Source organism: Dunckerocampus dactyliophorus, chromosome 20, assembly GCF_027744805.1.
Source record: "Dunckerocampus dactyliophorus isolate RoL2022-P2 chromosome 20, RoL_Ddac_1.1, whole genome shotgun sequence".
Taxonomy (NCBI): Eukaryota; Metazoa; Chordata; class Actinopteri; order Syngnathiformes; family Syngnathidae; genus Dunckerocampus; species Dunckerocampus dactyliophorus.
In genome coordinates this window covers 2,240,571-2,267,238 of record NC_072838.1, presented here as the reverse complement: position 1 = coordinate 2,267,238, position 26,668 = coordinate 2,240,571, and the positions used below count along the sequence as shown (strand labels likewise).

The 26,668-nt window shown below is 41.7% G+C and overlaps 1 protein-coding gene across 2 annotated transcripts in view; it reads right to left on the bottom strand.

Annotated features, from left to right (window-relative positions):
• cap2 (cyclase associated actin cytoskeleton regulatory protein 2) overlaps nucleotides 1-26,668 on the bottom strand; it is a 34,356-nt gene that overhangs the window by 6,853 nt on the left and 835 nt on the right. For both annotated transcript variants that reach the window (XM_054763665.1, XM_054763664.1), the window contains exons 2-13: nucleotides 21,455-21,563; nucleotides 21,261-21,361; nucleotides 19,734-19,811; nucleotides 13,168-13,311; nucleotides 12,949-13,034; nucleotides 11,491-11,596; nucleotides 5,485-5,686; nucleotides 5,253-5,422; nucleotides 5,041-5,164; nucleotides 4,755-4,837; nucleotides 4,522-4,665; nucleotides 4,371-4,449 (exon numbers count right to left, since the gene is read on the bottom strand). In XM_054763665.1, coding sequence (XP_054619640.1) covers nucleotides 4,371-4,449; nucleotides 4,522-4,665; nucleotides 4,755-4,837; nucleotides 5,041-5,164; nucleotides 5,253-5,422; nucleotides 5,485-5,686; nucleotides 11,491-11,596; nucleotides 12,949-13,034; nucleotides 13,168-13,311; nucleotides 19,734-19,811; nucleotides 21,261-21,361; nucleotides 21,455-21,554 — 1,417 coding nt within the window. In that variant the 5' untranslated portion in view covers nucleotides 21,555-21,563. The remainder of the gene's footprint in view (nucleotides 1-4,370; nucleotides 4,450-4,521; nucleotides 4,666-4,754; nucleotides 4,838-5,040; nucleotides 5,165-5,252; nucleotides 5,423-5,484; nucleotides 5,687-11,490; nucleotides 11,597-12,948; nucleotides 13,035-13,167; nucleotides 13,312-19,733; nucleotides 19,812-21,260; nucleotides 21,362-21,454; nucleotides 21,564-26,668) is intronic.

Here is a 26,668-nt window from a genome sequence, read left to right as displayed (position 1 = left end):
CATGTTTTGGAAACTATTTGTTTTACTTGGAGGAAAAAAAACCTGTCTTGTGTAAAAATTTGAGATGCACAATATTTGTTTTTCATACCGATAACTTTCTGCTTCTCAAGACTGATATGGTACTGATAAGCGATATACACCTACTCTTATAATATATCTACTTTTCAAATGTAGATTTGAAAGAGAATGTGTAGTTTGTGCACACCTGGAGCTCAGAAAGACTGGAACAAATTAGGATTTGACCAACTGTACCTGTTAGTCCTAATCAGATATCATCACTGGGGATGTCCCAATCCGATCTTAAGAATCAAGATCAGCTATATTTTGAAGATTGGATAATATCGTCTTCCGCCGCGAGATCGGGCAGATCCGGTTGCCGTATAGCGTTAGTAACTCTGGGCCACATTCCAACACGGAAGGTGCAGGTTGGGTATTCGGCTACGTAGCTACAGCGGTAGTTTCCCCTCGCTGTGCCCAGACTGCTGTGTCATGGTGCGGGGAGTTTGCACGGGAAGTGCCGCTGTACAGTGGCGGAGCTACGTGGCCGCCCTTGGTCACTCTCCAGCCACCCCACTGGCCATCTAGACATTTCAGGTATCAACTTATTGTAAACGCCCTATGTGAGTAATGGTCTCACCTTGGCCACCGCATATGAAACATTTCTGGCCACGCCAATGCCGCTGTAACCACTGGTTGTTTAGACTAGGAACCGTCAATAAATTACTATTGCATTGAAGATAATGCAATGTGGTCTATTCCATCCACTGTAAAGATGAGGAATGCAAAGAGCACTACATTGGGGAAACTAAGCAAATGCTCCAAAAAAGGCTTTATCAACATCGCAGGGACAATTCTAGTGGTCCTCAATCAGCAGTACATCTAAACCTTAAAGCAACCAATCACTCTTTTGAGGACAGCAAGGTAAAGATTTTGGCCAAAGAAAACAGATGGTTTGAAAGAGGAGTAAAGGAAGCTATTTTTGTCAAACAACAGAACCCATCATTGAATCGGAATGGTGGTTTGAGGTTTAATTTGGACCCTGTGTTCAGATTACTGAGACCAAAACCCACAGCTCTTAGTCTTGCAAATGAGGTGGAGCCAGGGCCAAGCCAGAACAATAGATGCTAATGAGCCAGTATCAGAGTCGTTCATACCCAACTACAGGGAGCTACACTTCCCTTTGATTGGAGGTGCTAATGGCAGGAGAGGATTAGACCACAACTCCTCCCAGTCTTAGTGTAAGGAACCAATAGGAGGAGGTTGTTGGCACACCAATTCCGCCCACTCTTACTGTATTTAAGGCCTAGGCTACCAGCACTTGTTAGTTCGCTGACGAAGCTCTTCGGATGAGGAGCGAAACGTCCGACACCTTCTTCACAGAAGTACAGATGACGTCTCAAGAAGCCTTTCCCTCGTTGCATTGAAGATAGTTTGTTAAAAAAAGTAATATATTCTAAAGCACACCACAAATTGATCTATAACCATGTCAAATGATCAGTCCTACCCTAAGTATTTTGTATGCCCATTTTGTCCAATTTTATCTTTTATTTGATGGACTTTTATTGGATCTTTTATTGGATTAGGGACCTGACTCACAGAGGTTTCTTAAAAAAGCCAAACAATATTGTTGGTCATGCTGTGGAATAAAAAAGTCAATTCAGCAATACTTTGGTTGCATTATTTTTAATGCTTTGAAGAGATATTTTCATTGCCATATTCAATTCCACAAATTCATGTTTGTAACAAAAGGATCCGTACCAGATCGGATCGGCAAGACTGTAAAAAAATCGGATTGGATCGGAAGCCAAAAAATGTGGATCGGGACATCCCCAATCATGACAGTCCTACTACTACATCACTATCAGGAGAACCAGAGTATAGAGGGGAGGGAGCCACCTGCCGTGGCCCAGCAAGGTGCACTGTATTTGGGCACAAGCTCCGAGCAGCTGGTGTGCCGCCACGGAGGTCTCTGGCAAACCTTTTACACTTTTCAAACACCGCGGTGCTGGCGTTTCAGGTGACTGATAAGTTTTTTTGCGTGCTCTTTCTTTCTCTCTCTCTCTCTCCCACAGCTGGGCGTGCAGCAGGAGCAGGGACCACTGGACACACCGGCAGCTAATTAATCCTTCCCCTACTTAACTCGAAGTAGGGGCAGCTGTGAGACGCCGGTTCCTTCCATGACAACTCAGTCTACGCACTAGCGGCTCACCAAATTGCTCAAGCCCTTCCAGATTCGGCGTCTCCACAGCTGGGTGTTCCATTTGTCCCTTGACCTAGCCGTTTGCAAATTCTCTTGTGTTTTTGAACCTATTACTCTGGGGCTCCACAAGCTCCACAGTTCACTCCTGTGATTACCTCCACGCTGAAAAGCAATTAAAGAACTGCCATCCACTTACCTTGCTTCCGCATTCTGTGGTCCTCCGCACACGCATCCGTAACACTTCATGCATGAAAAATAATCAACTCACATTTGAAACAAGAAACATGCAATAATGTTTTAAATGTGAAAAGATTATATTAAAACTGTTTTTATTAGAACTAAAATTTTCTTCAAAAAAGTTTAAGATCAGCCAACCAAATCCAAATTCAAAAACAAAACAAAACAAAAACCAAACATAACAAAAAACAATACTAGCACAGCTTTGTTCTGTGGGTGGTGTAGAATAACAAGCCTAGTAGTTCTTTACAACTTTTAATCGCCAGCTCGGCTCGGTTGCATCATATCACTCCAACTTCCTACTTCCTTTTCTCTCATTCACTCTCTCTACTGTTGGTCCCATCCGCAGTCCCACAGTGCCCTCTACTGGTCAACATGTAACAGTATAATTATATGTATCTGCAAACACAACAAGCTTCTAATCACAGACATGTTAATACTGTATGTGCGCGCACAAATTCAAAATGGCCACCAACCTGTCTATAATGGCCACGTGTCTATAGCGGCCACTTTTCCCGTTTCCCTTCAGTGGCCGCTATAGACAGGTTTGACTGTAATTAGTTTTCATGAATATTTGCATTATTAATTATTATAATACAGTCAAACCTGTCTATAGCGGCCACTGAAGGGAAAAGGCAAAAGTGGCCGCCATAGACAGGTGGCTGCTATAGACAGGTTGGCGGCCAGTTTGAATTTGTGCGCACATATATTAACATGTATTCACAAAAAGACTGGAGCGAAACCAAGAGACATAGGGGAAAACGCTCTGTTGACACATAAACAGGTAGGTAAATCTAGGTAACAGCTTCGGTGAGGAAACTAGTAATATCAATAATAACAATTAACCAGCACCACACATTCAACGGCGCTGGCCTTTTATCCGCCACAAATGTTAATTGACCGGAGCTGCGTGGCCACCAGGCACGAAGCGGCTGCCTCTTCCTCCCCGGAGAAGACACAGCCCGCCAAATAAGAGTGCAGGACAGGGGACGCTCGCTCCTGTCCTGCAGAACGTCACAAATTTCCATCTTTGATTTTTTTTTAAACACGATTTTAAAAGCAAGAAATAAAAATTTTAGTGAACGAGCCCCGAGGATATAAGTACAGGATACGTGTGAAGCAGTCATGAATGGGTGTGTGCGTGAACAATTGAGTGCGGAGGAGGTCCGAAGATCGTTGTAAACTAACCATACCATTGCTCCTTTTTTATTGAATGGGCTTTTAATCTCTAATTAGTCGGCAATTAAGTGATATTTTAGATGTTTTATTCAGGTGTTTTGGCTATTTTAGAATCTATTCACGGCATTGCAAAGTGGGAAGATTAAGGTTTTAACCGTCATTGAATCTTTTCAGGGCGGCATTGCAAAGTAAGAAGACGGCTTTTATATGTCAAACTAGGACTCAGTAATTAAAGTCTACACAAGACGGCTTCATTGCTTAAAAAAACGAAACTTTTTCGTGCATGAAGCTTCTGCTTGAGTCGGCATTTTGGCCGCTATATGCGGTCAGATATTGACCAAGGGATACAAAATGGGTGGCCGCTGGCCGCGTTACACAGGTGACCGCTATACGCAGGGGCTATAACACGTACATTTTCTGCGGGGGATTTTTCACTGGTCGCTATAGGCAGGTGGCCGTTCTATACAGGTGGCCGCTAAGACAGGTTTGACTGTAGTTGATTATTAATGAGTAATAATAATAATAATGGAAGTCTTAATAGTCTTCTTGATGTCAAAAAGAGATATTATTTTTGTCCCATGATGACACATCAAGTTCTCAATTCTAACTGGGCGCTTGATGATGACTCCAGTGACTGGAGTCAGTCCAATGACTGACTCCAATGACTCCAATAGTGTGTGTGTGTGTGTGTGTGTGTGTGTGTGTGTGTGTGTGTGTGTGAGAAATGAGGTTTGGGTAGATGTGATCAATCAACCTGCCATCTCGGTGGGTTCTGTTACCAGCTTGGCCCCGTCCCAGATGGTCTTGAACTGCTCGGGAAGCGGGAACTCTTTCTGCGATAGAAAGGTCACAATCACCTTGGCAACAATCCGTGTCTGCTTTCTCACGGTGCGTCGAACACTCACGTATTCGTCGTCCCCTTGCGGTATCAGGACGTTCATCTCGGAGCTTTTAGCGCTGACGATGTCGCACTTCAGGGATTCAGGACTCAGGTACACCTGGCATCCTTCTGTTTTGTTGATGGAAATAGTGGGAACTCTTCCCAACACCTACACATACACACACACACACACACGCACGCACACACCTCCATGACGGACCATGTGGACCTAATATTGTGGGTGTAAAGTAGGCTCACCTGTAACTGGACAGCCTTGGAATTGATTATCTCCACAATCCCCACAACGCTCTCGAAAACTATACCCAACTTCTTACAGTTATCTGAACACACACACACACATACTATATCACCACTCCACCAAAAACAGCTTTGTAAAAAAGAGGCTTCACTACATATCTTAAAATCAAGGCTGGAAGTGCTGGATTGTGTGTTTTTTCTTGTGTGGATATGCCAGGCGTTGAAGCCGTCTCTGTTACTGTGTTGCTAAGAATAATAAAGCTAATGAAAAGGAGTATTTTCTGACCCACGATGATGGAGTTGAGCTTTCCTTTAATCTGCAGCGTGGTGTCCTCGCACCCGAAGACGTACGCCACCTGCTTGAGCTCCGTGTCCTCGATCAGCAGGTCATGCTTCTTCTCAAAGTTTTCCTACAAAGAACACACAATCAACTGGCTCTGTATGAACTGGAAATAACTTTGACTTCCCAGGATGTTTAGAAGTAAGTCGTCCTCCTACCACCCTCCACTTCTTGCCCTCCAGTTCCAGCAGAGGGAGCCTTTTCCGCACTGCCGTCTTTTCAGGGGACTTCTTTGTCCCAGCTTTGGCGCCGTACCTTCCCGCCGCTTCCTGGGAGCGAAGGTGCGGGTTCTTGTGGGTCTTCTGCTGGTCTGAGACGTGCTTCAGACCTACACGGGTCCAGGGAGATGTTGCGTGACGCTGTGTCACAGTACGGAGGACCAGAACCAACCTTTAGTGATGTCCAAGCCCTGGTTGAGCTGGGCAAACAGAGCAGAGTGCTGGGATGATGGTGCTGACGAGCTCCCGCTCTGAACCTGGGAGTCTTCATCTGACAATGCAGGAGGAGGTCCAGGAGGAGGGGGAGGAGGAGGGCCAGGAGGAGGACAGGAAGCACTGGGGGCCTCAATAAGAGAAGGAGGGGCAATGGGACCCTGTGAAATGTTAGAAAAAAATCATTAGATGACTGAGAAGAGTGTTGGGAGAGCTGATGGTTGCAAATACAGATGACCTGTGTCAGCATAAAGCTCATCGCTAGGGGGAGTATTGCTCTACCATTACTGACATTTCTATTTCACTTCATGTGCTCAAACAACATACAAGAAAATAAAATATGTAAAAATAATACAATGAAGAAAAATGATACAAAACAAAATAAAATAAAATAAAATACACTAAAGTAAAATAAAATAAACAAAATAACATAAAACAAAATAAACCAAAAATACAATAAAGTCAAATAATATATAATACAGTAATAATACAGTAAAATATAATACAATAAAGAAAAATAAAATAAAACAGGATAAAATAAAATACTCTAGTAAACAAAATAAAATAAAATAATATAAAACAAACACAATCAAATACAATAAAGTAAAATAAAATAAGAAGCTAAAATAAAATAATACTTCTCCTTTCGGCTTTTCCCTTCAGGGGTCGCCACAGCCAATCAATTGCCTGCATCTAACCCTGTCTTCTGCATCCTCTTCTCTCACACCAACTACCTTCATGTCCTCTTTCACTACATCCATAAATCTCCTCTTTGGTCTTCCTCTAGGCCTCCTGCCTGGCAGTTCCAAACTCAGCATCCTTCTACCTATATATTCCCTCTCTCTCCTCTGGACATGTCCAAACCATCTCAGTGTGGCCTCTCTGACTTTATCTCCAAAACCTCTAACATGTGCTGTCCCTCTGATGTACTCATTCCTGATCCTATCCTTCCTGGTCACTCCCAGAGAGAACCTCAGTATCTTCATCTCTGCTACCTCCAGCTCTGTCTCCTGTCTTTTCCTTATTGACACTGTCTCTAGACCAGGGGTCACCAACGTTTTTCCTTGTGAGAGCTACTTTTACAAAATGAAAATGGCCAAGAGCTACTCATTTTTGTAACATTTATTTTCAGAGCTTATTTTAAACCCAAACAAAGCGAATATGCTTGTTTTACCAGAACATTAACAAAATGCTGGTGTCCACAACTCACATTTTGTATTTCAGAATGCATTTCTTTCTACTGTTCTTTCATTATTAACAGAAAACCTGAATGAAAAGCAGGCTTGCGGGCACCTCATGTGGTCGTGGTGGCTACCTGGTGCCCGCGGGCACCACGTTGGTGACCCCTGCTCTAGACCAAACACATCGCTGGTCTAACCACAGTTTTGTACACCTTTCCTTTCATTTTAGCTGAAACTCTTCTATCACACCTGACACTTTTCTCCACCCGTACCATCCTGCCTGTACACGCTTCACCTCTTTTCCACACTCTCCATCGCTCTGGACTGTTGACCCTAAGTACTTCAAATGCTCCACCTTCTTGATCTCTTCTCCCTGTAAGCTCACTCTTCCACTTGCGTCCCTCTCATTCACACACATGTACTCTGTCTTACTGTGGCTAACCTTCATTCCTCTCCTTTCAAGGGCAAACCTCCACCTCTCTAGCTTCTCCCCCACCTGTTCCCTGCTCTCACTGCAGATCACAATGTCATCTGCAAACTTCACAGTCCATGGAGATTCCTGTCTAACCTCGTCTGTCAGTCTGTCCATCACCATAGCGAACAAGAAGGGGCTCAGAGCTGATCCCTGATGCAGTCCCACCTCCACCTTGAACTCCTCTGTCACACCTACAGCACACCTCACCACTGTCTTCCAGTCCTCATACATGTCCTACACCGCTCTAACATACTTCTCTGCCACTCCAGACTTCCTCATACAATAGCACAGTTCCTCTCTGGGCACCCTGTCATAAGCTTTCTCCACATCTACAAAAACACAATGCAGCTACGTCTGGCCTTCTGTGTACTTCTCTATCAACATCCTCAAAGCAGATACTGCCTCTGTAGTACTCTTTTTTGCCATGAAACCATACTGTTGCTCACAAATGCTCACTTCTGTCCTTAGTCTAGCTTCAACTACTCTTTCCCATAACTTCATTGTATGCCTCATCAGCTTTATTCCTCTGTAGTTGACATAGCTCTGCACATCTCCCTTGTTCTTCAAAATGGCCACCAGCACACTTCTCCTCCATTCCTCAGGCATCTTTTCATGATCTAAGATCCTGTTGAACAACCCAGTCAGGAACTCTACTGCCACCTCTCCTAGACACTTCCAAACCTCTACAGGTGTATCATCAGGACCGACGGCCTTTCCACTCTTCATCCTCTTCAATGCCCTCCTCACTTCATCTTGACTAATCTTTCCTACTTCCTGGTCCACAAAAGTCACCTCTTCTAGTCTTTGTTCTCTCTCATTTTCCACGTTCATCAGCTCTTCAATGTATTCTTTCCATCTTCCAATCACCCTAACCTGCTTACGTCCTTCCCATCTCTGTCTCTGTGTCTTGCCAACCTGTATAGATCAGTCTCTCCCTCCTTACTATCCAACCTAGCATACAAGTCATCATAAGCGCCTTGTTTGGCCTTTGCTACCTCTACTTTCACCTTACGCTGCATCTCCCTGTACTCCTGTCTACTCTCCTCCGTCCTCTCAGTGTCCCACTTCTTCTTAGCTAACCTCTTCTCTGTATACACTCCTGTACCTCCTCATTCCACCACCAAGTCTCCTTGTCTACTTTCCTTCCAGATGCCACACCAAGTACTCTCCTGTCTCCCTGATCACATTAGCTGTAGTTGTCCAGTCATCTGGAAGCACCTCCTGACCACTCAGAGCCTGTCTTAACTCCTTCCTAAAAGTCATGCAACACTCTTCCTTTTTCAGCTTCCACCATTTTGTCCTCTGCTCTGTCTTTGTCCTCTTCATCTTCCTCCCCACCAGAGTCATCCTCCACACCACCATCCTATGCTGTTTGGCTACACTATGGCCTACCACTACTTTAGAGTCACTGATCTCCTTCAGATGACAGCGTCTACACAAGATGTAGTCTAGCTGTGTGCTCCTACCTCCACTCTTATAGGTCACCCTATGTTCCTGCCTCTTCTGGAAGAAAGTATTCACTATAGCCATTTCCATCCTTTTTGCAAAGTCAACCACCATCTGTCCTTCTGCATTCCTCTCCTGGATACCAAACCTACACTTGGCCTCCTCACATCCTACCTGTGCAGCATACCCGCTAACAGCATTGACCATCACACCTTCCATTTCTAACTTCAGACTCATCACTCTATCTGACACTCTTTTTACCTCCAGGACATTCCTAACAAACTCCTCCTTCAAGATAACTCCTACTCTGTTTCTCTTCCTATCTACACCATGATAGAACAACTTGAACCCTGCTCCTAAACTTCTAGCCTTGCTACCTTTCCACCTGGTCTCCTGAACACACGGTATGTCTACCTTCCTTCTCTGCATCATAAAATAAAATAATACCATAAAATAAAATACAATATTGTAAAATAAAATAACTAAATAATATGAAAGAAAAAATAAATAATAAATAAATAAAATAAAATAACATACACAATAAAGTAAAATAAAATCTAAAATAAATAATACAGTAAAATATAATCAAATAAAGTATAATAAAAAGACATTCTCTTGTGTTGTGACATACTGGATGAAGGAATGTGTGCAGTGAAAGTGCCCCGTCATCTGTCGACTACAGTGAACATGCACACACACATGCACACACACGCACACACACACACACACACACACACTTGAGTTCAACGAGTGCAGCTGTCACACTCTGTGCTCCTGAGCAGAGTTTGGACCGCTAGACTGAAGGAACACGTGTGCTTCATTCATTAATCATCACTGGACTCTTTTGGACCGTCTGCCAGCTCACTGCATTACAATCTATGTGTGTGTGTGTGTGCGTGTGTGTGTGCACGTATGCATGCGTGTGCACAAGAGGCTGTAAAACCGTGAGACTACGTCTTTGTGTTCACACCTGTTTGTGTAATGATGGATAGAAAATAGAAATTAAGTCAATCATGTTTGTGTTTACATTGTGAGTTTATTAGAAATTGGATCCGGTTCTATTTCTGATCCACTTCAGGTCTGAGCGGCATCACAACCAATATAGATTCAAGAGTTTTATTGTACTATGCAATGAAATTCTTATTCTGTTCATTCTCCCATAATGTGAACCTGAACCACTTTCTGTTCACATTGCCCAATCACTTTAAGGGATTTAAACTGAAGTGAACCCAATTCAAATCCTGAAGTGATCCCATTCACTTTATGAGAGAGTTATTTGCAAAACGTACTCAGTCCTTTTGCTAAGGGAACCAGGAGAAAAGGGACTCAATTCCTTTTTGCATTGACATTGTGAACCACTTTGTATTCACATTTATATGAAACAAAGATCCCAATTCACTCCAGCAGGTCTCACTCTGGTTCACTTCAAGTCCTCCTGGAGTGATCCCAATTCAGTTGACTTGTGAGTTCATTTGAAGTCGGACCCACTTGTCTTGCTGGTCCACTTCAGGTCTCATTGGGCCTCACAGACAACACAAGCCCAACAAAGCCCAAACCACTTTGTGTTCACATTGCACAGGTTAAGCAAACCAAAGTGAAACTGTATCCTTGGGTTCACTTCAGAGGAGTCTGAGATCATTGAGTGTTACAAACGCAAAAGGGTACCAACAAGTAATTGAGTTCTTGCTGGGTTCACACTTAGAAACAGGATCCAGTTCTCTTTCTGAACCACTTCAGGTTACGCAATGCGAAGTCAGACCAAAATGAGATGTGGATTGGAGTGCTCACATATGTGCCAGAATGTCATTACTAAGTACATGATGTGGTGTCAGTTCGCTTTCGCTGACAATGACTGACAATGTGAACACAAAGAGGTTCAGGTTAATTTTGTCTTGTATTGATATTACATTCACTTTGATACCCCATTACACCTGAAGTGGACCAGAAAGACAACTGGATTCACTTTGAAATGAACTTGTAATGTGAACACAAAGTGGTTCCAGTTCATTTTGCCTTGTATTGCCATTATATTCACTTTGATACCCCAGCACACCTGAAGTGGACCAGAAAGACAACTGGATCCACTTTGAAGTGACAAAGTGGTTTAAATTCACTTCACTTTGTATTGACATTATATTCACTTTGACACACCAGCACACCTGAAGTGGACCAGAAGGACAGCTTGATCCACTTTGAAATGAACTTGTAATGTGAACACAAAGTGGTTGCGGTTCACTGTGCCATGTGTATAACATACAGTACCCTTTGGTGAGTAACTGGCAGGATGTTGACTTTCCTGAATGTGAATGCAAATGAGAGACCGTTGTGCTCATGGTGTGAACAGCCAAGAAGGTGTGGTAGAAAGTGCAGTACGGAGCGTGTGAGTGGAGGACAGCTGCGTGGACGGCTGGCTCAGCACGTCAGTAGAGGCTTTGAGCGTCACATGACGGCCCATCCTGCAGTTTAAGTTACGGTGGCGCAGGCGGGGCGCCACACAGACCCTTTGTCAGCCCTTCTTATGTGAGGAAGAAAACCTCCATTCAATGAACTACACCTGTCACTCACACACACACACACACACACACACACACACACACACGTGCAACAACAGCGGGGCTAACAGCTGACACACACACACGCACACACACACATTGTAGGTGCTCAGGTTTCAGCACATGTTGTCTAGCATTAGTTCCGCTTTAGCTTTTAAATGCTATCACTTTTTTGTCATGACAAAATGAAGACTGAGGATCCTTCATTCATTCTTTTCATCATACAAACACACACACTAACACGCACACACGCAGGAAGTCACACTGATATGTAACATATGTAAGACGTATGATATGAGCAGTCAACTGACCGTCTTGCTCCAGACGAGTCCGCTGGTGTGGTGCTGCTTGATGAAGGACTGCATGTGGGTCCAGATGGACAAGTAGGAGCGCACCCAGTCCACGTGGCGTCGGTCCCTGCACACAATCAGTGACGGAGGTTTAATTACTCATACATCATATCACACGTTAACCATTCTTTTCCAAAAGCAAATAGGCACATACACAATAGTGTATGTGCTATGATGATACTGTATGTTGATTATTGTGGTGTAGATTAGCGCTGCATCACGCTAACTACTCTTTTCTAATATTTGGATGCCCTGAATCATTTTTTTTTATTTTAGAGTAAGAAATACTAAAATAAAGAAAGATATGAACACAATTTTAAAAGATTTTCTCATATATACAAATATTATATTGAATAGCTGCTTAAAATATTTACATGCCTTATATTAATATTTCTATTATTAATTATGAAAATAAAATCAGATATGAACAAAATAAAAAAAAAATGGAAATATTAAATATTTATTTTCTAAAATATACAAATATTACATAGAATATAAAAAATACAGAGAGCTGCTTGGAATATAACCAGTAGATGCTTTTTATTGTTATTTTTATATTTATTGTTAAATTTTAAAATAAAGTCAGATATGAACATAATGTACAAATATTCTATTTAATATACAGAATGCTGCTTAGAAAATACATATTTAATATTTGAAATATAGTTTTTAAAATGTTGTTCATATCTGGCTATATTTTAATATTTAACAATATAAAATAAAAACAATGTAACACATCTAAATATGAATAAAAATAACATACAAAAATAACAAAATAACAATATAATATTATCATCTTTAATATAAAAAATCTGAAGAGCTGTTTGTAATATATAGATGCCTTACATTATTTTATTTCAGATGATAAAATATTACAATAGAGTCAGATATTTTTAAATATGTTTGAAATATTACAAATAATACAAATATTCTATTTAATAAACAAAATACTTCTTAGAAAATAAATATTTAATATTTCAAATATACTTTTAAAAATGTTCATATCTGACTATATTTTAATATCTAACAATCCATCCATCCATTTTCTATACCACTTATCATCATTAGGGTCGTGGGGGCATGCTGGAGCCTATCCCAGAATGACTTTGGGCGAGAGGCAAACTAAAAATAATGTAAGGCATCTAAATATGAAAAATAATATATAAAAACATCAATATCATATGATCATCTTTAATATAAAAATAGTGAGAGCTGTTTGTAATATTTCAGTGCCTTATATTATTTTTATTTTATATGATAAAATATTACAATAGAAGAACATGCTAAGATACAAAGATATTTATTTGAAGTATAAGACTTGTATTTGCTAAAATGGAAAAAAATAATGAAATATATAGAAGAGTCCAATAAAATAAGGGTGCTTTGCAGTGTATGAATGATAAATAAATCATCTTTTACGTTTCTTTGTAGTCCTTCAGTACTCTGTTGGTGTAGAAGGTGGCGGCGTCATTCATCTCCTTCACGTACGGGCCTGGCTTCTGGTTCTGGAAGGGGGCAGACATGATCAGAACCATTCATCAGACTTGTTGGGACCACAAAGAGATGAGGATTTCAATTTGGCTTGTTTAGTGGATGATACTGTTGTAAATGTGGGATGGTATACACGCTATTTCCTACCACGGCCACCCAGCCCAGGGCGGGGATGCTCTCGCTGACGGCTGAGAGGTGGTTGAATAGGCCGCTTCCCCGGTTCCGCTCTCTGAAGGTCTGGATCTCCTGGATGTGGTCAGAGATGGGCTTCAGCAGGTCGTGAAGTTCTACCTGCAAAATATGAAGGCAGCGTATGTCATTTGTGTCCTGTCGTCACAAGATGACGTTAGACGTGATAAAATGTATGAGAATGTTATGAATGTTCTATTTGGTCTGCATGACTTCATGTATTCATGGCACTGAGCTGCAATGACTTGCCAGAAGATCATTTCACACCCTCACGCCAAAGAAACATCACTTGTCTTCTTTTGGATCACTGTTTATTTACCACTACTGTCACAAAATGTTGAAGCTGTCGGCAGGTTGACCCCCAGGGTGCAGAGAGAAGGCGGCAAAGTGCAAAAATAAAAGTAATTTTATTGCACAGGACAGGAACAAACTAAAAGTGACAGAGGAAAAACTCTGTGGGAAAAATAATATCAACTATACACAGGTAGGTGACAGCACGGAAAAATCAATGATGGAAATGACAACAACAATGAACCAGCGCGGCGCATACGACGGCACTGGTCTTTTAACTGTCAGTGATTAGAATTGACCGCAGCTGTGCGGCCACTAGGCGTGGAGTGGCAGCTCCTTCCACCACCCCGGAAGCCTCGCTTGCCAGAATAATGGCGCAAGACAGGAAGTACACGCTCCTGTCCTGCGAAGCGTGACAACTACTACTTACATACACACACTGGCAAGTAAGGTGAATGAAAACCTAAATCTGCACCGAATTTGATCAGATTCTTGCTCGACCCACATGCCCCCCGCCTGCATATAACGTGCTGAACATGTATGAAGTCGTTCTTTGCCACTTCCTGTCCGTCTACAAACAAACGGCTATGAAAGATGAACGCTTGTGCATATATGTAAGTTAATAAGAGATGGTTTAGGTGTGTGTGCGTGCTGGCTACAGTGTCAGTAAGTGCTTCCTAAAGCGGCACGCTAACTGCTGCAGGGGAACTTTTCCATCACAACTACCCCCGTCCCCATCCCATCTAACACCATTTGGCTCCCTCGTCTTCTCCTTCTCTTCGTCACTCCTTTCCTACAACATTCCTGAGCGCATGAGGAGATCCATGCGGCCTTGTAAGGCAGACCTCATCCCATGTTTACTGCTCACCTCACACACACACACATTTTACACAGCCAGCGCTGCTTATTCTCATCATCAGCCTGTCTTTATGGACCTTCCAGGACCTTCACTGACATTTTCCCTCAAAGATGGAAGCCACCATGTCCATGGGGGCTGATTGATTAATGGATTGATTAAAGTTGCATGCATGAACCTGAGAGAAGGATCACATGACATGGTGTGAGTGTAAAATCTCCTCTACTAACAGACTACAGACCAAAGACACTTGTTTTTTTTTTCTTTTTACCAGCGTGTGAATCACCACACACACAAGGTAGGGGTCTCACACACACACACACACACACACACACACACACACACACACACACACACACACGGCTGACAAAGGACTCAAATATAGAACATGACCATAAAAAGTCAGAGAGCTGTGCCTGTGGAAGAAGGTGCTAGCGTTGCTCTAAATTTACCATATTACAGGAAAATTGAAATAAGTCTTGGAGGTTCCACGGAAGTGTATTTGAAGCATGTTGGCCTTGAATTTACACACTATATAGAGTGCTTTTTATGTGTGTGCAGCTTTAATGCTAATGCTAAACCTGTGTGAGTCTCCAAGCAGCGCTGTCATGTACTTGATACACTTTTTACTCTGCATTTGTCCAACGTAATGGATGCCATATATCACGTACAACGTAGTAACATTAAGGAGCGGGACGGGAGGACACAAACGTTAGCAAAACTAGCATAGCCATGTGATGCTGAAGTGCTAACGTTACATTTTTTAAATTACATTTATGTATTTATTTTTGCATTTTTTAAATAATTTGTAATTGTATATATTTTGTAATATTTTTAAGTTTTTAAAAATATTTTATTTTATTGAATTTTATTTATTATTTTGAAACTAACTTTTTTAAATTTATTTTTAAAATTTTGTCATATATTTTTTTTATATTTTGTTTTATTTAATTTTATTGATTATTTCTTAAACTAACATCTAAAGCTTTAATATTTCTTAAATCTTTTTAGAAATATTTTGTTTATTGTATTTTATTTCTTTTTGTAAGCTAATATTAGATTTTTAAATGACATTTATGTATTTCTTATTTAAATTTCTTTGTTAAAATTGTCTCCTCCCTGAGCGACCACCTTATCGTGGTGGAGGAGTTGGCGTGTCCCAATGAGCCTAGAAGCTTAGTTGTCGGGTGTTTTTATGCCCCTGGTAGACAAACAGTTCCTACGTGAGGGACCAGACAAAGAGTGGCTCAATAGACCTCCTATGATGAAAAAAAACATTGCACCACGTTTTCCCTTGCCCGGACGCAGGTCACCGGGGCCCCCCTCCGGAGCCAGGCCTGGAGGAGGGGCACGATGGCGAGCGTCTGGTGGCTGGGCCTACGCCCATGGGGGCACAGCGTGAAGAGAAGACATGGGTACCCCCTCCAATAAGCTCACCACTCATGGGAGGGGCCAAAGGGTTCGGGTGCAGAACCCTTTGGGTGGCAGCCCAAGGCGGGTGACCTGGGCGGTCCCATCCTCGACTACAGAAACTAGCTCTTGGGACATGCAAGGGAATCCCCTGGGGGAGCACTCTCCAGTACTTCCTCTAGAGCACATGTGTCAAACTTGTGCCACGGAGGGCCGAGACGCTGCATGTTTTCTCTCCAACCAGTTTCTTCAGCAGGTGATTTAATTGATGAGCTCCTTCCCTCAAACTGAAGGTGTAGCTCATTAACGTCACCTGCTTTAGTAACCGGCTGGAAAGAAAACCCGCATTGTCTCGGCCCTCCATGGCACGAGTTTGACACCCCTGCTCTAGAGACTCCAAAAAGGGTGGGTATTCTGAACTTCTGTTTGGCGCATAAGCATAAACAGCAGTCAGGACCTGTCCCCTCACTCGAAGGCGGAGGGAAACTACCCTCTCGTTCACCGGGTTAAACTCCAACATACAGGTCACAAGCCGGGGTGCAAGAACAATTGCCACCCCTGCCCGTCGCCTCTCACTGCTGGCAACGCCAGAGTGGAACAAAGTCCATCCCCTCTCAAGAGGACTAGTCCCAGAGCCCTTGCTGCACGTTGAGGTGAATCCGACTATATCTAACCGGAATTTCTCAACCTCGTGCACCAGCTCAGGCTCTTTCCCTTCTTCTACTGGGGGACTTCAATGGCCACGTTGGCAGCGACAGTGAGACCTGGAGAGGCGTGATTGGGAGGAACGGCCCGCCTGATCTGAACCCGAGCAGTGCTTTGTTATTGGACTTCTGTGCTCGTCACAGATTGTCGATAACAAACACCATGTTCAAGCATAAGGGTGTCTACATGTGCAATTGACACCAGGACACCCTAGGCTGCACTTCCATGATTGACTTTGTGGTCATATCATCAGACTTGCGGCCATATGTTTTGGACACTCGGGTGAAGGGAGGAGCGGAGCTTTCAACCGATCACCACCTGGTGGTAAGTTGGCTCCGATGCGGGGGGAGGATGTGGGCTCATGGGAGCTCATGACAGGTATCGGCAGGTCAAGCGGTCTGCGGCTCTGGTAGTCGCTGAGGCAAAAACATGGGAGGAGTTCGGAGAAGCCATGGAGAACGACTTCCGGACGGCTTCGAAGAGATTCTGGACCACCATTCGGCATCTCAGGAGGGGGAAGCAGTGTACAGTCAACACCGTGTATGGTGGGGATGGTGTACTGCTGACCTTGACTCGGGATGTTGTGGATCGGTGGAAAGAATACTTCGAAGACTTCCCCAATCCCACCGACACGTTTCCTATGAGGAACCAGAGCCTGGGGACTCCATGGTGGGCTCTATCGCTGGGGCTGAGGTTGCTGAGGTTGTCAAAAAACTCCTCGGTGGCATGGATGCTGTAGGCGTGTCTTGGTTGACACGACTCTGCAGCATCGTGTGGACATCGGGGGCAGTACCGGGGTGGTCGTCCCTCTTTTTAAGAAGGGGGACCGGAGGGTGTGTTCCAACTATCGTGGAATCACACTCCTCAGCCTTCCTGGTAAGGTCTATTCAGGGTTTCTGGAGATGAGGATCCGCTGGACAGTTGAGTCTCGGATTCAGTAGGAGCAGTGTGGTTTTTGTTCTGGTCGTGGAACTGTGGACCATCTCTACACTCTCAGCGGGGTCTGTGAGGGTGCATGGGAGTTTGCCCAACCAGTCTACATGTCTTTTGTTGACTTGGAGAAGGCATTCAACCCTGTTCCTCGAGGAATTCTGTGGGAAGCACTCCGGGAGTATGCGGTATCGGACCAGCTAATTAAGGCTGTTCGTTCCCTGTATGACAGGGAACGAACAGTGTCATAGTTGGGTTTGCATTGCCGGCAATAAGTCGGACCTGTTTCCAGTGAGAGTTGGACTCTGCCAGGGCTGCCCTTTGTCACCAATTTTGTTAATTATTTTTATAGACAGAATTTCTAGGCGCAGCCAGGGCGTTGAGGGGTTTCGATTTGGTGGCTGCAGGATTGAGTCTTTGCTTTTTGCAGGTGATGTGGTCCTGCGCGCTTCATCGAGCCGTGAACTTCAACTTTCACTGGATCGGTTCGCAGCCGAGTGTGAAGCGGCCGGAATGAGAATCAGCACTTCCAAGTCCGAGTCGAGGGTTCTCGCCCGGAAAAGGGTGGCCATCTGCGGGTCGGGGATGAGATCCTGCCCCAAGTGGAGGAGTTTAGGTACCTCGGGGTGTTGTTCACGAGTGAGGGAAGGATGGAATGCGAGATCGACAAGCGAATTGGTGCGGCGTCTGCAGTGATGCGAACTCTACATCAGTCTGTTGTGGTGAAGAGAGAGCTAAGCCGGAAGGCAAGGCTCTCAATTTACCGGTCGATCTACGTTCCTACCCTCACCTATGGTCATGAGCTTTGAGTAGTGACTGAAAGGACAAGATCGCGGGTACAAGCGGCCGAAATGAATTTTCTCCGTAGGGTGGCTGGGCTCTCCCTTAGAGATAAGGTGAGAAGCACTGTAAGCCAGGAGAGACTTGGAGTAGAACCGTTACTCCTCCGCATTGAGAGGAGCCAGATGAGGTGGCTTGGGCATCTGGTCAGGATGCCTCCCGGAAGCCTCCCTGGGGAGGTGTTCAGGGCAAGTCCGACCGGTAGAAGGCCTCGGGAAAGACCCAGGACACGTTGGAGAGACTATGTCTCCCAACTGGCCTGGGAACGCCTCGGGATCCACCGGGAGGAGCTGGACGAAGTGGCCGGGGAGAGGAAAATCTGGGCCTCCCTGCTCAGGCTGCTGCCCCCACGACCTGATCTCGGACAAGCGGTAGAAGATGGATGGATGGATGGATGGATGTTAAAATTGTATGATATATTTTTTAAATCTTTGATTGTATTTTTTTCATTATTCTTTTTAACTAACATTACATTATTAAAATATATTTATGTATTTCTTATTTAAATTTCTTTGTTAAAATAGTTTTTTATATTTTAAAAATCTTTTATTGTATTTTATTTGTAAATTTTTAAACTAGCATTACATTTTTAAATTACATTTCTGTATTTATTTTCATTTCTTTGTTAAAATTGTTTTATATATTTTTAAAATCTATCTATTGTATTTTTTTTTAACTAACACTACATTTTTACATGACATTTATGTCATTAACATTTAAATTTGTTTGTGGAAATGGTTTTAGATATTTTTAAAATATTTTCTTTTATTATATTTTGTTTATTATTTTTTTAAGGATATTCACTGAAGAAATTCGCACGTCCGTAATTGGCTGATAGTTGGCATAGCTTTATTTTAAGATGTGTAGCGTAGCCTGATGAAGTTTTTTTCCGCCATGAAAACTTGAAAAGTGGGCGTTTGAGAGCCTTGTCTCCCCAAAGCGGAGCAAACAAGTCATGGGAGATGATAGACTTTTATCACCTTCGGTGTTCATGAATAAATATTACTGTTACTCCATCATTAAAAAATCACTTTGGCGTGACAGAGGACTTTAACAAGTTCTGCTACTAATAGTTTACATGTGATGTTTCACTGTATAAAAGACACTAATGACTAATTACGTTTCACTGAGCATAGACACACACACACACACATCATATACAGTAGGCACACAGCTAGTGTGTGTGTGTGTGTGTATATATACGCACACACACACACACACACACACACACACACACACACACACACACACACACATATATATGCATGAACACGCTGGGAATGTGTGGTTGTTGCAGTTTTCTTAGCGGGACGGCAGCCCAACCCCTCTGTGAAGCGCCCAGCCGGATCAACATGGCATATCATAATATTAGGAACACCTTCACATTCATTTGAAGCGTGGGTAGTAATGGAATTCTTCTTGTGCTTGTGGTCACCATCATTACCAAATGCTGGCTTGGACTAGTGTGGTCACGTGACCTGCGTGGCCATACCTGTGCAGGTTCCTGGTGTGTTGCAGCCATGGTGAGGAAAGTCTTCTGAGTGTGCAAGGCTTGGTTCACCATCTCCGCCTGTAAAAAAAAAAAAAAAAGACGATGAAAGCTTCAAGTGTTCTTGTGTGCACGGACAGCACGCACTCGCGGTGGAGCTTTGTTTGGGAAAAGACCTCCCAAGGGAACCACCACAGAGCTTTTGCCCTTACAAGGACTGACCCAAACCTTAAAGCAAGACACGGTGATGGGAGACAGACGGAGATCTTCTCTTTGGGGGTCAACCGTGCACCCGAGGCCACCGCCAGCATAAAACACACTTAGTGGAGGGAGTGCTGATGAATTAATGCATATCAGGTCAAAGTTCAGGTGCTTCTGTCACTCTTATGATTCTTAAGGAATAGGGGGGTCCAAACTTTTTCCCAGTGAAAAATTGAAAGGATGATATGCTAAGAACTTAAATATATTTAATCTCAGCTTTGTCATATTGGTGAAAAAACTATTATTACATTTTGCTGGATGATAATGGTCCTACAAATTTTTTTTCATTAATTACATGGCATAATAATGCAAGCACATCGTATCAAAAGCAATAAACCGTTAATTTCTCAGGAGTATTTAACATTGTAATTGGAATGTCAAGAGCTTTTAAATACAATTGCAGATGCAATTATAACAGCTTTACTAATGTAAGCTATTTTTATGACACTCTTATTTTATAACCACTATGAGACAGGATGTGCGCCGCTCTTACTTTGAATGCCGTAAGTGTGCAATGTGATGTGTGTTGAAAATGTGTTTGGATGTGTATGGCTAAGTGAGATAGCTATCGTGTGCCTCTTGAAGCCGTGGCTGTTGTCCCTAATTCACATGCAACTTGCACAAAGTCAGCAGCCAACCTAAAATGCTGGCTTACATTAATAAGCACTAAAGCACATACAGCCTGAGCTGTAAAACGCTGTGAATGAGCGTTTTACTGGGGAAATACATCCACACGCTCTTCCTGTGCGAGCTCCCTGCACCACAGAGAGCAGTCCGCACACAGTGAGGGGGAACGATCTCTGTTCTTTTTTCTTTTCTATTTCAACTTTATGCTACTAAAATTATGTTATTTTTTTAAAATACATTTTACTTGATGAATTACAACTTTAAAAAAAAAATGTTTGGACTTTTTTCTCGTGTTCTTGCCAAATTGTATTTTTAGAATGTGCCTCAACCCAATGAAAAAAACGGGCCGCACTTTGGACACCCCTGTTCTGGAAAATCCAGCCAGGTGCACACACTTTTTACCCCACAATACAGAAGTCTCATTGAAAAACTTCCATTTCTAACTGAGGAGCAATGACATGAAGCAGTAACAGCTCCTTGAATTCACAGTAATAAATATGTCCACTTTATTAGGTATACCTGAATGATCACATGACATGACAGACCTGAAGAAAAAGCATCTCTTTCAATGAATACCCCACGTGTCTTGTAAGATGGTGATTTTTACATGCGAATTTTGTGTTGTGCACGTGTGTCACTGACGTGTTTCTCCACTTCGCTGCCAATGGCCTGGCTGATGTTCATGTAGTCCGTCAGTGGACCTCTCAGAAGCACATCGAAGGCCTCCACACACTTGGAAGCATCTGGAACACACACACACACACACACACGTAAACCTTGATATGTTTCTGTGATGTTCTCTTAGCTCCTCGGCGCAAACAGCCCGGCAAGCTTGCCTCCATTGACGACACAGTCTCCATTGGACACGCCCCTGGACGCTGTCACCTGCTCCAGGCGCGTGACAGCCCGCTCCAAACGCTCCATCAAAACCTCCATGATGATCAGCTTGAAAGAAGGACACATGAGACCATGTAAGTCTAAAAATTAGCAGAAATGTGCCCACTGAGGAGAAAAAGAAAATTGCAGCGATACATGTACTGTATCTCTAGCCAACCTTTAGATACCACTAAAAATGGAACACCACTGTGACACAGATGTAGATGTCACATGACATCAGATTATCCAAATTACTGATAAAATAAGTCATCGGTTAAGAGGCAAATAAATATGATAAAATTCCTCATTGCATTTGTAGTTCCTTTGTAGTACCTTCGCGTCTATAGTGCCATGCGTGCCTTGAGCTCCATTAGGGAAACTTGCTTTTCTACACTTACTTCTTATTGTTGCTTTTGTTTTCCGATGAATTGAAAAATCTTCTTAAGGCTTATGTCTTTTATGTGTCGCCTTGACTTCGTCTGTATTGTCATTTCAATCATTGTTTTGGTTTATTTTATAATTGTGATGTTTGATAGCAAACTGGACATGTACATAAAGTGTGGAACTAATGAATGCTGCATACGTAGTTTGACTGAAATTCTGAAGGCTTGGATTGAATATACAGTATCAACACAACCATTTGGTGAATTATGTGTCATTTACGGCTTTCAAAAATAGCGCTTTAACGGCGGTAAATTATTTATTTAATTAATGACGTTAAAATATTTTGCATCATTAACGCATGCGCGTCGTGCCAAGCCACACATCTTGTGTTATGACGACAGTGTAGCGTTCCCACACGGTCACACAGTCTGACGCTCTTTAATAACTTTATTCTAACTGGCACACACAGCAGTTCCAACGCCACACAGTGCTTACTCGTTTATTGCGGGGATAGGTTCCCAAAATAGCGAAATCCACAAAGTAGCCAAATTTTTTTACAATTATGATACTGTATATGTTTTAAGGCTGTATAACCCCTCACCGTACACTTTATACACTTTTCTCGGACAGGTGTTAACATTTTATCACATTTCTCTCCTGTTTAAACACTCTCAAAAAAGTTCAACTTGGTTTAAATTTTAATGATCAACACAAGAAATGATTAAGCCGCTCACGCATATTTCACTCCTGTGACCGCGCCTTTTCGTGTTGGCGCCGTTTCGCTGTACTGTAGTGTTTTTGTATCCTTGTTAAAACATATTGCTGCAGTCCTTCATTTACAGGCTAGCAAGCATGCTAGCGATACAGGCAACACGGCGGGGCGGCACAAAGGAGATTGATTGACAATGGTCTACAACCAATCAGGACACAGAAAACAATGGGTGGTGCAGACAGACGAGAGAGCGAAGAGAGAGACGCTCAACTTCCCAATTCAGGGAAAAAGGGCCTGTAACAGCATTTATATACTGTAATTTAAAAAAAAAAGAATCACTAAAAAAATTCTGCAGAATAGCAAATCCGCGAAAGGTGAACTGCAATAGAGCACTGTATATCTATCTCCAACTCACAAACATCTCTCTAGTCCTCTGTAGTCCTCCTCGGAACCACACTTCCCTGTGTGAATGCCCTCGGGGCAAGTTAAGTTTCTCTACGATTTTTTTATTTAGTCCGCCATTTTTTGGCCACAAACTCTTCCTTCATTTTTCAACCGATTAACACCATTCACGCATCAAATCGTTCAGCTCGTTCGGGAGTCCTATGCAACCACTTCAGTTTTTTTTTTAATTCTCAGATTTTCCCAAAATCCACGGAATCCACAGAATTTTTCCCATTGAAAATGAAAGGGCAATTTTTCAAACTTTCATTCGCACCATTTCTCAACCAATTCAAAGCATTCCACACAACCAGGGCTTCAAACTAACATTCCAAAAATTCCAACTTTTCCTTTGATCTTAATTACTGTAATTTCCTTTGATCTTAATTACTCCACTACTGCAACATTTTTCAACCAATTCCAACATCAAATCGTTCAGCACAATGAAGGATATCTATTTTTCTCTAATTCATATTTTTCCAGAAAAATAATTAACTTAAGGATATTCCTTTGATCTTAATTACTCAAGTATTAAAAAATTCTAACAATTCCAACATTCAATCGTTCAGCCCAATCCAGACATGAAGGCTACCTATAACATTTCACATACATCATACTGTACATGTTGTCTTTCATGACATCATAGTCTGGAATACTCTTATACGTCACATATCATTTGTATTCCTTAAATTATTCCTTTAAATTATTATTGGGTTTTTTTGCTAATTTTTGTTTTTCCCCCACCCCATTTGGCTTGGGCATTCACACGCAATGTCTTCAGACATTGCAATCATCTAGTTTACACTTACCATTTACACTTACCATTGCCACACTTACCAGACACTTACCACGTGTCTCAAATCTTCGCTATAATCACTGTAAACATCCGCTATGTTTGTTTGCCTGGGCGATATTACCCCGATGGCGTCCCTTCCGGAAATGAGGCTGAACAGCGAGAGCAAGTTTGTCATGGGTGGCGCCATGAACTACAGTATATGAATGACATTTTTGCTAATTCACTGTTTGTAGAACATAATTACAAACAACATATAACATATTTAAGCTAAGTTGAAAGGGACCCTTTAATCCCGATTAATTCATTTGATCAATCTGATTAACATTTTCAATCATTTGACAGCCCATGCATCCATTTTCTATACCGCTTCATCCTCATTAGAGTCGCGGGGGCATGCTGGAGCCTATCCCAGCTGACAGCCAATCGCAGGGCTCATTTGACAGCCCGAATTTCTAAACATAATTGTTTTGCTTGTCATGTTTTTTGCTCACTATTTGTCATGACATGCACGTGCGGCAAGGCCAATTACGCAAATTAGACGATGGCGTCATCTATCCACGCAACCCACCGCCACAAATACATTGCAGTCCTTATAAAAGCATTTGAAAGATAGCAAATAATGCAGGAATTTATGATAATGTTTTCATGAGCACTGATGGCTCATCATCATCATGACACGCATCCAGCAGACAAGTGGAAGTCCACCCAGCGATGAGCTTCCATGTTTTCACCAGGAATCAGACAGCAAGGGAGTGACTGCAAGCTAACAGGCACATGCTAATGCGATCACCACTAAGCACCACGAGGGCTGTTGGCTAACGCCACATCACACTTATTTACTTTCTCTACATGGTCTGTGTCACGTTGTGCCTGCAGCTTCCATAGCAACTGTGTGACTTTGTGTTTGTGTGCGCCGCACGGCGCCAAGCAACAGCTGAGGAAGGCGTGTCTATCATGCATATCTGATCCTTGCAGCTATATTCAGCAGAGGTCTGATGGCATCGACTGTTAGCTTAGCAAAGCCGTAGCAAGGTGGCATGTCAACACGTACGCCATACACACTTTACACTCTGTTGCTGATCAGAAAAATACACAAATACATTGGAATGTACACCGTCATATGTTTTCAAAACCTTATTTGGCCTCATAGAGTCGGCAAAATTGGAAAAATTACAAATAAACAACCAAACTGGTGCAAATATCAAGCCAATAGTTTCCTATCGGCACCGGTGTCATATCTTAACATTCAACACTTCAATCAATCAGTGAAACAATGAATGAATGAAGGTTTTATTTGGAACATGTTAGGTTATTACAAGGCACTATATAATTCAAAATTTTGAAAACAATATTTCAAAAGTATTCTAAATACTAATACTAATAGGTTACAACCTTTTAGTATTTTACCCCTAATCAATCGTCCTTCGTATTAGTCATTTTGTTATTATTTATTTATTACTTGTATTATTTTCAGCGTGCCCCTAACTAATTGTCCTTCACAGTGTTCGATTATGTTTTTAAAATTATTTTATTATTATTTTTTTTGTGTTTTTTAGTATTGTATGTATTATTATTGTTTTATATACGTATATTTAATAGCATGTTGGCCACACAGTCAGGAAATCGCCGTTGGGCATTTCTGTGTGGAGTTTGCATGTTCTCCCCGTGTGTGTGTGGGTTTTCTCCGGGTACTCCGGTTTCCTCCCACATTCCAAAAACATGCGGGTTAGCTTCATTGGAGACTCTAAATTGTCCATAGGTATGAATGTGAGTGTGAATGCTTGTTTGTCTATATGTGCCCTGCCATTGGCTGGACACCAGTCCAGGGTGTACCCCGCCTGTCGCCCGAAGTCAGCTGAGATAGGCTCCAGCATACCCAGGATCCTAATGAGGATAAGCAGCATAGAAAATGCATGGATGGATATATTTAATTATTACAATGGTTAATTTTCAGTGTGACTCTAATTAATTGTCCTTCACAGTGTTTATGTTGTTTAAATTATTGTATTATTGTGTTTTTTAGTATTGTATGTATTATTATTGTATTATATATATATTTAATTATTACAATGGTTAATTTTCAGTGTGTCTCTAATTAATTGTCCTTTGTAGTGTTTGATTATGTTTTTCAATTATTTTACTACTTTATTCTTATTTTTAATCAGTTTTTTATTATAGTTTTTATTATGTATTATTATTGTATCATACATTTAATTATTACATTGGTTAATTTTCACTGTGTCTCTAGTTAATTGTCCTTTGTCGTGTTTGGTTATGTTTTTGTTATTTTATTACTTTATTATTTTTTTGTCAGTTTTTATTATTGTTTTAATTATGTATTACTTTTTTATTATGTATTTTATTTATTGGGTTGATACATTTTTTGGTCTGTTTTCAATTAATTGTCCTTGGTAGTGTTTGATTCAGTTTTTTTATTATTTTATTATTATTTTAATTCTGGTTTTTTTTATTGGTTTAATTATGTATTATTATTTTATTATGTATTTTATTTATTACATTGATTCATTTTTAGTCTGTCTGGAATGAATTGTCCTTTGTAGTGTTTTAGTATGTTTTTAAATCATTTTATTATTATTTGTATTTTTTTGTGTGTGTATTATTTTTATTCTGTTTTTGTTATTGTTTTAATTATGTATTATAATTTTATTATGTATTTTATTTATGACATTGGCTAATGTTCAGTGTGTCTTTAATTTTTGATTCTGTTTTTAGATGAAAAATTATAGATAAATAAAAATAAAAGGAGCTGTGAAACATAAATGGCCCCCATTCCACACATTGGACACCCGTGGTGTGCCTAATGAAGTGACCGGAGTCATT